This window comes from Cottoperca gobio, chromosome 8, assembly GCF_900634415.1.
Source record: "Cottoperca gobio chromosome 8, fCotGob3.1, whole genome shotgun sequence".
Taxonomy (NCBI): Eukaryota; Metazoa; Chordata; class Actinopteri; order Perciformes; family Bovichtidae; genus Cottoperca; species Cottoperca gobio.
In genome coordinates, this window is record NC_041362.1 from 2353456 (window position 1) to 2367110 (window position 13655).

General features: G+C 42.6%; 1 protein-coding gene across 2 annotated transcripts; it reads right to left on the reverse strand.

Moving 5' to 3' along the window:
- Positions 1-1347: 1347 nt before the first annotated feature.
- Positions 1348-9544, reverse strand: gper1 (G protein-coupled estrogen receptor 1). Of its 2 annotated transcripts, XM_029436804.1 has the most exons (4): positions 9427-9544; positions 7850-8526; positions 4685-4803; positions 1348-3907 (listed from the first exon to the last, which is right to left on the reverse strand). In XM_029436804.1, exon 4 carries the CDS (start codon positions 3565-3567, stop codon positions 2479-2481), a length of 1089 nt encoding a protein of 362 aa, XP_029292664.1. In that variant the 5' UTR covers positions 3568-3907; positions 4685-4803; positions 7850-8526; positions 9427-9544; the 3' UTR covers positions 1348-2478. The 2 variants fall into 2 exon arrangements, with proteins under 2 accessions (XP_029292664.1, XP_029292663.1); XM_029436803.1 differs by lacking the exon at positions 9427-9544 and having other exon boundaries at positions 7850-8535.
- Between the last annotated feature and the right edge of the window lie 4111 nt (positions 9545-13655).

The window sequence follows — 13655 nt, forward strand, 5'->3', positions numbered from 1 at the left end:
CATTCCGACTGCTTTCCTGCGCAGTCAGTTTGGGGACGTAGAACTGTGCAAAGGAAACATGCAAAACATATCTTTAGTATTTTGTGCCACAACAAGTTTGGCATTTTTGCAGACCTCTAATAAACAATCACTGCAACGATGCTCAGCGCTGCTTTCCCAGGCTGCTGGGACTGTTACAGCTGGAATAACAGTTTGTGGTTTGGACTCCTGTTTTTCCCAGTCACGCCATTATCTCTGGCTGCCTCATGCACAAACACAGCGCCGGCCCACCGCAGGCTGGCAATACACAGATTTTATATATTGATGTATAATGCTCAACCGAGGCGTGATAGAGTTTCCTGGACTCATATCAGTTGCCACATATTACATCCACCTGTTTAGCACAGACGACACGCTGTGTTTGTTTTGTAATAAAGCCTGTTATGGTTCATATAATGCACGTAACTGTGAGCACTGTTGAATTTAAGAAAGCAGCGCAATGTTTTACACAACAGGAATTTATAACGTCTGCTCCGACGCACCAACAACCAGTTTGAGGCTGTAAAACTTTGTGGCAGGTTTCATTTGAAACGTCTGCCTGCGAGCCTATAAACAATGTTACATGTCTGGTAATCTGGTAATCTGGTAATCTGCATGACATTACTGAGCATTTTGTTCTGTCCAAAGCATTTCATCAACCTGTAAGATGAGGAGAATCTTTGTATGTCTGATGTCATATTTGTGTTAATTGTTGAATCAGTTCACAGACAGGAAAACAAGCCACAAATGTGCAGATTAAGAATGTTTTATCTGGATTATTTCCATGTGTTTGTCCTTTGTTTATCAGTGCAATATGTAATAAAGATGGGTAAGAACAAAAGAGCTTCGTGTTGTCACCACTGACTGATGTGTTTATGCAGAACAACACCTGCCTCTTTGCTTCTTTACCGCCACACTGACCGGAGCTGACACCACAATATATATATACCAATATATATATATATATATATATATATATATATATATATATATATATATATATATATATATATATATATATATATAAATTAATATATATATATATATTAATTAATATATATATATATATATATATTAATAAATATATTAATATATATACATATATATATATATATATATATATATATATATATATATATATATATATATATACTAATATATATGAGCTCAAACATCTGATTTTGGACGTTAATCCAAAAAAAAAAGACATGTAGAAAAGTAACTAAGTGCATGTTAAATGTTGTTTGGTCTTTTTAAAATCTAAGAAAAAAACATTTCTCAACAACTTCCAACTTTATATTCCTTGAAAAGTGGGACATTTTCTTTATTTCTAAAAAATAAAACACATTTCTGTGAACATTTCTTTGCATTGTCCATGTTTGCCTCCACATCAGGACAGAAAACAGGGAACAGAAAGATTTACAGTGAAGAGAGAGTCACTGCTTCTTGTTGCATCCTGATGTTTTACACAACTGTAATGTTGTGGATTGTTATTACAGTGTTTCATGTTGACAGCTTGACATGGTGATGAAGGTGATGATGAGTATTAAGGCTGCAACTAACGATTACTTTCATTATCGATTAATTTGCATATGTCCAAGGTCTTTAAATGTCTTGTTTTGTCCGTCCAAAACCCAAAGATTCACTTGTATATCATATAAAACAGAGAGAAGCAGGACGTCTCCACATCCCAGAGGCTGAAAAACAACATTTTCTGCCATTTTCTGATTAATCGAATATCAAAATTCGATCGTTTATCAATTATTTGTATAGAAGTTGATGAATGCTCATCTTGTTATTACACAGGTGACAGTACGTGTGGGCTTTAACTGAACTGACCCTTGTTGCAGATGAAATAACCTGATTAGATTTGACGTGACGCATTATTTCCTCTATGCATGCTGAGAAGCAGCCTTCACAATTTCTGCAGGTTGTCCCACATAGAAGATGAAGTTTTGCATGATCGATATCACAACCTCATTATTGTCTGTCTTACACAAACGCTGCTCTCCTCTGACACTCATCTCTCCGTTAGTTACTTCTGCCCGCTGGCTTTATTTGAAGAGTAGAGTCTGACGTTTTGCTTCTCACTGTCTTGCAGTCCAGCAAACCTTTTGAAGACACAACACAGCAGACTCCACTTGTAGACAGCGATCCAACGTGAACCTGAAACAGCTTTAAGTAGTGTGTGTGTGTGTGTGTGTGTGTGTGTGTGTGTGTGTGTGTGTGTGCATTGTTATCTACTCAAAGTGCCGCACACAACACGCCTTCCTCCGTCTTTGATTGTACATTTTTGGTGTTTTTGTTCAGAAAGTGAGCAGGTGAACTGAGACGAGTGCGAGGCGAAGCCGACAGAAGAAGAAAGCTGAGGTTTTGTGTCACGCTGGGTGATATGTCACTTGGATAGAATTTGTAGCCCATTTTGTGGACTTTTATAACAACCGCCGCTCTTCTTAACAGTCACACTTCCGACACCACGCTCCTGACGGGGAGGTGTAAATCGAGGCCGTGGTGGCAGAAGCGGTTCACCACCGACCAGCTGGCCTTCCGCTTAACGAAGAGACGCAGCTTGTCCCTGAAGGTTTCCCCTAGAAAGCTGTAGATAATGGGGTTGAGGCAGCTGTTGGAGAACGCTGCCAGGTTAACAATGTGACCTGTGAGCGGGTAGTCATGCCACAGGGTGGTAGCAGTCCTCTGCGACGGGTCAGCCGTGCCCTGCAGCAGCTGGATGCTGATGAAGACGTTCTCCGGCAGCCAGCAGATGAAGAACACCAGAACCACCACCACGATCATGCGCAGGGCCTTCTGCCGCCGCGGCCACAGCCCCCGGTGCTTCTGCGACCTCATGAGGATTCTCCCGATCAGAGAGTAGCAGAGACCGATGATGGAGAAGGGCACCAAAAAGCCAATGGTGACCTCCAGCCACTGTATCTCAATGACGTTGGCGAAGCAGAAGTGCACCTCACCCCGGTGCTGCGTCTGCACGATGGTGAAGGGGAGGAGGGTGGCCAGGATGGACGCCATCCAGATGAGGCCGCAGCTGAGCTTGGCGTGCTGCATAGTCCTCAGCGGGCTGCTGCTAATGGAGCTAGCCAAGGCAATGTATCGGTCAAAGCTCATCCACGTGAGGAAGAAGATGCTGCTGTACATGTTGACCTGCAGGAACAGGGACATGAAGGTGCAGAGGACAGCGTAGTCGTAGTATTTCTCATTCAGATTGAAGACCTCGATGAGGGAATCTGCCACCAGGATGAGGTCGGCTGCAGCCAGGTTAACAAAGTAAAGGTCGGGGATGGTCATCTTCTCTCGGTGGTTCAGGTTCACCACCAGGATTAAGATGTTGCCGATAAATCCAATAGGAAAGAGGAGAATGGTGTAGAGGCAGGACAGGAAGAGGCCGATCGTGTAAGATCGGTTTGAGTCTTCAGTCGTGTTAAAGTCATATGAAGCGTTCAGCTGTTCTGTACTGTTAACATATATCCAGAGCAGAGAGGTTGTCTGCACTTCCATACTGACTGCGATTGGACTGTCTTGAATCATAGGCCACATGTAAGTCACCTGTAGCTGCTACATCATTGGACCCTGTTAGTTCCCAGTGATGTCTCTTCACAGGAGGAATCATCTATGCAGCGTTGAACCTGCTGACAGAAGTCAGGGGAGTGAAACAAATCGGTGACCCCATGTTGACATCAAGGTTCATCTGTAGATTCCAGACACGAAACAAAAAAGCATCTCCATGTCTTCGTAGCCCGACGACTCACATCCTCACAGACGGTGAACGGGTGGACGTCTTTCTCCTCTTTTGAGTCATGGGATTTGTCCGTCCAAGTCCGTGTGCATCTTTATTCAGCGAGCGTCGGCCGGAGACGCTATTACTGCGACACCTGAGCTGTGGAGAGGAGGGGGGGGGGGGGAAACAGAGCATGAAATACAATTAGGAGCGCCGACTTGGAAAATAAGTACAAGGTCACGCACACGACTTAAAATCCATCAAATTAAAAGTGTCCACTTTGGAGGGAGAAGTTTAAAGGCGTCTGAAGTGGACTGAAGACGACTGAGGAGCACATTAACATTCAAGCTTCACACTTAAACAGATGCATTGAAATCCTCCAATCCCGGCTCCCGGAGACATTTCTCATTAACATCGGCTCAACACAATCGCTCGCTCGATGGAGTTCAGGTCCAAAGTCTCGGACTTTCTCCAGAAACTGTACAACGTTTGGAAAACATGACAAACACTCACAGCCCTCAGGGTTTTATTTCCTTCCTCTTATGAAGAGTGGTCTTCACAACACATGCACACGGGAGCAACATGGGATACGTGCAGGCTGAGAGTTTTTAAATCATCTAATAAATAAATAATCATTATATATAATTGTTCTACTGTTCTGAGCTTCTTCAGAACCAACAGATTATGTGAAACTACAAACTTCAGACATGTAACACATATACTCGATATACTAGACACCACATCTACAATATACTGAAGTCATCGTTCCACCGCGCTCCCAACACATCGAGGATCAGAAGCCAAACGAACATCAACAAACAGTAAAGTCAGTGAATCACATTTCATTCTCCTGCAAACTGTCCTCTCGAAACTTAAACGTCCAGCTTCATCCCATAAACACAGATAGTAGCAGAAGAAGTCAGAAGCAACACTTACTCTTCTGGGCTTTGTTGCTCCTTCATGCTTGTCTTGTTCAGAAGTAAGAGAGGCAGAGATCTGTAAATCCCATGTCCGGGCTTCTCTTCTGCACCACCTGCTGTTTGGCCCAACCCTGTCTGGAGAGGAGAGGAGGGTGGGAGACACAGAGGCAGGAGATGATCTGTGGGTTTGTCACCAGTTCTTCATCACATTACTTTTATTTCTTTTCTCCCAGTTAGTGATTACAGCTCAGCATTTATTATTGTAACTTTTTTAAGTTTTTTTTTTTTTAGCCTTTTTGAATGGATGGAACAGCCTTAGAGAGTAAAGGGGGGGGGGGGGGGGGGGGGGGGGGAGTTGAGCAGCAAACAAGTAGCCGGGGGTTTGTCTGGACCAGGTTGTGTTACCATGGAAACCACTTATATTTCGTGCAGTATTTGTTCACCTGGGTCATCCGGCGCTCGCTCGTGTAAACACGCCGCACGTCTTAGTTTTTCTTTCAATTTGTTTGTTTGCCAACTGACCTGCATCGATTATTGACTCCCTCGCAGACACTGACTCTTCCTTATTTACTGTTCTTTCTCAACGCTGCAATCACATTTAGATAAGCCCAAAAGGACAGTGAGCCTTCACGCTCAATAAGGAGGAAACAGAACAGACTCTTTGCTCCTGGCCGAGGGGAAACATTACCGTGAGGTAAACTAATCTATGAGTCCAAACTGTGGCTGTGGAGACCTGTTTGATGGGGTGTGGGCTAGTGTAGTGTCTCTTTGATAGCCCGAAGGCATTAAGATGCAGACATGCAATAACCATCTGCTACAACAGAGATATATATATATTGATATTGAGCAGACTCGATTCATATCATACGCTGATTAAAGCATATTTATTCCCACATGATGCAGCAGTGGAGACAACTTGTAAGTGAATCCTTGTATACAATTGGATGAAGTATTAAAGTGTCTTTGATAACAAGAGTTTCCAGTTAGCCTCCAAAAGACAGAATGTGACTCTGAGGTCTCCACATGGTGGGAAGGTCAGTCCATCCTCAGACAGCCGGAGGGGAGAGAGAGAAGCGAAGGCCAAGGCTGGATCACTGCCTGGAGGTCTGGGGCTGCGGCTCCTTTGGCAGCGCCGTGCCCCAGATCAGAGCTTTGAATGTGAGACGAACAACACAGAGCCAGCGGCGCGAGTGCAATGCAAGAGTTTGAAGACGGGGCAGAGGCAGAAGTCAAGTGCAGCCTGTATATATCCAACGCAGCCTAACTGTCAATACCTGCCCTCTCGGTTGCTATGTTGCTTCTCTTAGCAACACAAAATCCATTTAGGTTTAAGGAAAGACATTCCTGCAGGAAAAATCATGTTTTCAAATGATACACAGATCACTTCACACAAGAAGGGAGACAGGGAACGACAGCACACTGACTCCATGGGAAAGCAAAACATCCAGAAATGACCCGGGTGTCATCATGATCTGATCCGTCCTGTATGGGGCTTGTTTTACTGCTCAGGTGACACTCAGGTAGAAACATCTGGGGACTCATAGCGCCTGAGAGGAGGGCTGAGGGAGGAGACTGCGTGTGGGATTCGATGACATATAGCGAGTGCAGATGGTTTCCCCGTCTTGGAGAAGCTGATTATAATATGGCGCCACGGAGCAGCAGTGATGGTTTAGAGGAGCGGGAGGGTCAACGCGGCAGCTGGAAGCCCTGCTGCCGCAAACAATGTGGGGTTTTTTTGACGAGAGAGAGAGAGAGAGAGAGGAGACAGCAGAAAACTGTATCTGTGGGTGAGGAGAAATGGATTTTTGTAGAAAGTTCAGCAGCCGAGATGAAGAAAGAAAGAGAGCAGAAAGTGTGAGAGGTCACACAGAAAGCCACAGTGTGTGATTTCCTCTCAGCTACATGAAATCAGTTATTCAGTCCGCATGACTTCACACAGATAAGGGGAAAGTGGGGATGTGGACGTCTAGTCTGGTGGAAAGGTGCTCCACACTGTCAGAGAGAGAGGCGGCAAGAAAGAGCAATTATATGTTAGACACACACGTTACAGGTGACATGTGTAACATGTGATGTTGCTGTTTGAGTCTCGATGCACTGAACAGGCAACAATGTGTCACTTCCAAGGAACTGAATAAAGTTATATTGTTAACTAAACAGTGAACTTCATCTGGAACATGCTCTTCCAGAGAAAGTGTTAACAATGTCTGTGTTGCAACAAAACTGATATTCATACAAGCAGTTTGTTGTGCTTTATGTCTTTCTTTGTTTTGTTGTTACATGGCTGAACAAACTCCCCGGTCACCCTTCACTTCGGTTTCTTTCCTCTTTGTGATCTCGATGAATTTAGATATTAAGCTTCAACTACTTTTTTTAAATTCCACTTAACGACATGTTTTGTGTCCAAAGAGTTTGTGGCCTGAATGATCTCTTTTATCTGTTAATTCATGTTTCAAAACCAATTTAAATGCTAAAGTATTCTCATATATTTGTATTTTATTGATTATTTTAATTATTAAATATTGTTAAATTGTACTTTTACTTATATGTAGCTCATTTGTTTAAAGTTGCATAACTGAATAATAACCATATTTATCTTTCCTGATTATTTAAATTCTTTTTTAATATTGTTTAATTTAACTAATTATACTTTTTACTCTTTTTGGTCAATATTTATAACTTTTTTTAATCATTGTTCGTCTGACATTATTATCTTGTATAACACTTTGTAACTTTGTTTATTATTTTTATTATAACTTCCTTTGCAAAACCTTTTAAATTGAAAGAATGTGCTACAGGTCTGAGAGAGGATGCACTTCCGGTTTCTGTCCACTAGGTGGCCCACTGGCTTTAACTTTGGATAATGTTTAGCAAGATGTAGAAAATATGAACATTACTGCACAAATTCTGGCTGATTTAGAGAAATGAGGATGATGAGGTGAGTGATTATTAAGAATTACACTCAAATCATAGCATAACTGTGAAAACACATTACTGTAATAACTGCTCTTGCATGAAGAAGAGGCTATCCATGAACGAAAAAGCAAAACAATACTTGCAGTGACCAACATGACCAGTGCTTAATGGGAAGGAGTGTGAGGGGTTTAACTGCTTGTGGTTGGGGGAGTGAAAGTGGGAGGTCTAGAGGAGGGAGGGTACAACACCCTCATCTGCCTCCACTTACCAGTCTGATGTTCTTCTGGCTCCATCCAACATCTCCCACAGCCACAACCACAACCTTTGGAACATCCTGCGCGGCCCGGCTCCTCCGCTGCTTCCAGGGCCATGTTTGATATTTAGCTGATGCTGCACTTTTATTGTTAGTGTATTTAATGTGTTTGAATTCTCTGCTCCCATTTCTGGAGAGGGAAAGCAAAGCACAGGACCGTCGAGGGAGGAAAGGGTGTGTTGTTTTTAAAGCATCACTCCCCCCCCCCCTCCCCCCCCGGTCTGCTCGTCTCCCCAGAGCCCGAGTGATGTGGTGCGTCACAGATGAAGGCTCCTTCCGGAAGGTTCTGCTCTGAGCTGTAGGATTCACATGGTGGGAGAACTATACATGTTTTATTCTGTTCAGCAAGAGAATATAATGTTTAAGAGGAGGAACATCTGGTATTGCTCTTCGTTAAAGGTGCAACATTTCTGCATTTAAATGTAAAACTACTTACATTATCCCAAATGTTTCCAACACTTTTCAAACCTACAGAAATGAATGTAACAAAGTAATGTGCACCAGTAGCGGCAGAACATTACATATTGTACATTTAAAGATCTTTTTCCTCTTACCTGCAGCGCTTCCTTCTGCGCAGTGATACGGTTGGCAGGTGTAGTTCGGTAGAAAGAAAATAGTTCCTACAATAAGATCTGTGGAGACGTCGATGTTACGTTTTTTAAAAGTATTTTTTGGATCTCCAAAACTCTGCAACTCACACCCAAACTATCTAGATTGATAATTAGCAGGACAGGTGAGAGGAAACTTGGGATCAAAGCCAGCTTGGCTTTATATCATGTGGTCTTTTCTACTTAATGTCATTTTATCTTATGTGCATTGAGTCTTATTCTCTTTCCAGCGTGTACTCTCAACATTTCTCTTTGATTTCTTTTACAATATCATTTTCTTTCCGCCCATGAACATTATTCCATCCCTCGAGGGGTTTGACAATCTTACTCTCTTCCTGTTTGGAGGATTGTATTCTTTCTGACAGCCTGGATCACAGTGTGACATAGATTTTTTAAAACATTAACTGTAACCTGTCTCGCCTTGTTCTCGTTTTTTTTTTTATTACATTCTGCAGCAAAATCTCGACTCCTGCTAAGAAAAACAACGGCGGTCTCAGGCCGTGTGTGAAATCTGGTTGACAGCCAGATAAAACATTTGAAGCCACAAGCCAAATGTTCTGGCCTCATAGGTGGTCTGATGTTTAACGCTGTGTGTTCCACTGAAGTTGACCCGATAATACTTTGAGTCTGGCTGAACCTCGAGAGGAGAAAAACAACATTAAGACTAATGTAGCACATTTAAAACTCTGCTTTGTTAGCGTTACACTCGCCACACACAGCGTTTTCCTGACAAACAACCTGTAACCTGCTTCATCTAAACCAGATATCATTTTGTATATCATAAAAACTATTATTAGATGAGATTATACCACTCATATGTGTTAATATAAGGCTTCTGCTAGCAGCATGTTAGCTTAACTTAGCTTAGCCATAAAACAGCCTCTTTAAAGGACAAAACATAATATTAGTATTTTATTTAATTACCCCTTTGTCAGCTCGACCAGGGGTCCCCAACCACCGGGTCGTGGACCTGTACCGGGCCGTGGATCATTCGGTACCGGGCTGCACAGTTTGTCTTGGTAATATTTATCGTAAACATTTGATTTACAGGGTATTTTATTTTGAAAAATGACCGGCACTTGTCTCTAAGACCTATGATTTGTTTTGAAGTGCACGTACAGACAGACGAATGATGTGTTCCAGCTGTATTAGGGGTGAACGGGGTTGGTCGTCACACTTTTTACTTTCATTTGATTCCTCAAAAACTGTTGATCCTCTTTCGGTTTGTAAGTGTCGGGTCTGAAGGGACCTTACTCTCCTGAAGCTTGTTCTTTTCAAAAGATATGGTCTGTAAAATACGTCTTCTTGCATCGAGAATCATTCAAGTGCATTGTTTGAATCCTTATATAATAATACTCTACTCATCCTCATGTCACTCACTATCAGTAACATGCTGAAGAGCGTGGAGACTGAGCTAACAACCACATGTTGTAGCCTAGCTAAGATCTAAACTATAGCCCCCACCCTTCACACTGTTTCATGGTTTATAAGTATTAATGTAATACTTGTTTTGTTATAAACTCAATGTGTAAATGGCGAGAAGAGAACTACAGAAGAGCTGGGAATGTGCATTACAAGTCGTCTCACCTCAATGTCAAGTGTCTTGCTCCTGAAATGACCCCGCAGGTGACCTCTGACCCCAACTCTGAACATTTCAGTACCAAAACATTTGAACAGGGAGATGTAACCAACCAAGACGAATCAAATCCTGCTGCATCATTATGGCTAAAAGTGAGAAGTAGCACATGCAGTAAATGCAGATAGTATCTCCTGAATGATGGATGTTGTTTGCTTGAGCTAACAGAAAGCCCTGTACATACGCAGACCTCAGAGGAAAGGGAAATGACAGCCGTGTTCAATTCACTCCATTATCTTATCATTTCCAGATGTATATCTATAACGCGAGGCCTCCTCCTGCTGCTGGACCTCTTCTGCTTGCTCTGCGTTTTGGCTCTTAAGATGTTGAAATCATATAAACTGTTGTGCAACCAAATGTTGTTGTTGCTCTCCGGCGAGCGGATGCACTCTGCCCTGCAACACTTTACATCAGTGAGTTACTTTATACTTCTACACGCCGACAATCCAGAGCCAAATACTCTACTTCTACTACATTTAACTTATATAAACGTTCAGAATCAACACCATTATGTATTATTAGAGGTTAAGATAAAACTTTATTGATCCCTAGTTGAAATTCACAATCATAAATAACATTTTGAATTCTGATGTAAATACTTTTAGTGTTTGTACACTGAAGTGGTAGTACCTTTACTTAAGTACAAGATCTCAGTACTTTGTCCAGCCCTGCTGTAAGGCTCGAGTTATATAATGTCACAGTGCAACACTTCCTCATCTCAGCCCTGCTCGCTTCCTGTTGCACACACGCAGTTCTCAGTGCGCAGCAGTTATCAGATGTAGCCTACACAACATTGTTTGCATTGAGAATAGCAGCAGCAGTGTTGGACTATCAGCCCCACAGAAGACAAAACAATTCCCAGAATGCCTGGAACGCTGCTATTTCCCCGCCCCGCAGTCGGAGTGGCGTGCTTAAAGCGTCTCGCCACGAGTGGTTAGCGGTGTGTGGTGAGCAGCAGGAGGGCTGTGGGATCCCACTGTCACTGCAGGGGGGGGGGGGAGCACAACCTGCCCATCATCCTGACCTGATCACAGGGTGAAGAGCTAGAATCAAGTGTTTCATGTTCATTGTGAAGATAAAAGCAAAACTTCAGTCATGCAGTCGACATTATTCAAATTAAAAAAGTAAGAATTATTTATTATTATTATAATTATTTTTCCATTTCAAGGGGGATTACAAGTTCTAACTCATGTTTTGGTATTAATCATACCAGGAAGTGGATGAGGTCACCGTGACTTCACACATTGGTTAGTGGACTTTGAAGCCTTGTGTTTGGCGTTTTGGTCGTCGCCATCTTGTTTTTTTTGCTACCAGGAGATGGGGAAGCTACAACGACCAAAATGTTACAATTAACTTAAACACAGAGAGCACCCAGACCGGTGGTAGCGACCTGTCAATCAAAAGGAAGCCCCGCCCTAAAGCATACACTGCTTTATCGTCACTTTTACTCTAAATGGGATCATAAAATACAAAAAGAGCATCATGTTGTGTTGAAGAAGACGTGAAACTAGCGACTAATTTTCGAATTCGGCGTCATTTTCTCATAGCCTTCTATACAATCTGACTTCTTTATGCAACCAGTGGAGTCGCCCCCCTGCTGGCCGCTGAGAGAATGCAGGTTTGAGGCACTTCCGCATTAACTTTAAGTTCAAACACATCTTTATCGTACGTATCGTCACATTTCATTGGGATAAGAAGGAGTGACATCATTGTTAGTTTATTGTTTAATCAGTCTTTGACTCAGTTGACAATAGAGTAGATTACTTACAGAATCTAAATATATCTCTCAGAAAATAATACTGTGTTCCTGTAAAATCTCTCACATACAATATATACACATCATTTTTGTATTATACACAGACACACACACACACACACACACACACACACTTTGCATACACAGTCACAAAAGCATCACATCTGAAAAGTGGATTCATCTGGACGTTTGAGGTTTTGCCGTTCAAATAGCTAAACATGCATTTGCATACATTCGACACACGAGAACCTTTGAGGGTGTTTAACTGAGCGCGGTGATTATTGCTCAAAATATCTTCGCACTGCTGTGAGATTATGGCCCCTGTGGAATAACAAACACAGACCTGAGCAGTAATCTGAGTTGGGTGTGAAGTTGAGCCTTATTTTCCAGTCCACTGCCGAGGACTTTGTTTTTAACTTGATATTTAAAGAGAGAAGTCATGTGACTTCAAATTCAGATGGCACATGCACACATCCACTTCTTGCAGAGCGTGACGATATATAAACGCTGCAGCAACATGGTAAAGTTAGAAGGGCTTGTTTAGTTATTCACTTTTCTGCAAATTCAGATCCAGATTTAAATCCTCTAAACATTTTGTTATGAAATAAGAACTTTTAGTTTTGAGTGCTTTAGTTGGATGTCTGAATGAAAGGCAGCTCTGTCCAGATGAACTGCACGCTACATGCTATTGTAGGACCAGATTAAAGAACATCTGACCCTGAACCACCGTTTGCCTTCCAATCCTGAATGAACAGTAAGCGTCCCGCTACGTTCAGGTTTTTCCTTTTTTACGGGGCAGCACATAACGTAAACACACATGAACAGCACTTCTCACTGATTGATTGTAGACACACAGAACGTGGGTGGGGCTACGCAGCGAACATTTAAATTGTTGGACACCATTTCATACCTCAAATGTAGACAGAAATATCCCGAATCACAAGATGTTTAAAAACAAAAATACAGTGTGTTAATAATATCTTCATATGAAAAGCATCAACTCGCAAATCTTACGCTGGAAGCCAAAGCACACAATCTCTTAAGACGCAGAATCGTTCATTTGAAGGTGTGAATTAAAAATGTCTGCAAGTACAAGTGGAATATAACAGTGTGCATCTTCAAGTGAAGGCCCCACCCCGCTGCTGCATCCGTTCACAGGAAGCTTCATAAACTGGCCCTCTATTGTAGAACGCAAATTAAACAGACTAAACGTATGCAGTGACGCAACAGACCTCATGCAAAACAAACAAGTTTTGAATATATTTTAACAGTTTCTATATGTTCATCACTGTTAGTCGCTCTTCAGTAAGTGGCAGGTGAGAAAGAATTAAGCAGCTTTACCAATAATGTGCAGATTAGTTTCCCGGAGTAGCATCGCAGTTCAGAATCTGTGTCGAACACGTCTGCAGGTGCACGACAGGAGAGTCAGAATCTGTGTCGAACACGTCTGCAGGTGCACGACAGGAGAGTCAGAATCTGCGTGGAACACGTCTGCAGGTGCACGACAGGAGAGTCAGAATCTGCGTGGAACACGTCTGCAGGTGCACGACAGGAGAGTCAGAATCTGCGTGGAACACGTCTGCAGGTGCACGACAGGAGAGTCAGAATCTGCGTGGAACACGTCTGCAGGTGCACGACAGGAGAGTCAGAATCTGCGTGGAACACGTCTGCAGGTGCACGACAGGAGAGTCAGAATCTGTGTCGAACACGTCTGCAGGTGCACGACAGGAGAGTCAGAATCTGCGTGGAACACGTCTGCAG

Excerpts from the sequence above, each read along its gene's own strand:
- gper1 (XM_029436804.1), bottom strand. The coding sequence starts at position 3,567 with ATGTGGCCTATGATTCAAGACAGTCCAATCGCAGTCAGTATGGAAGTG.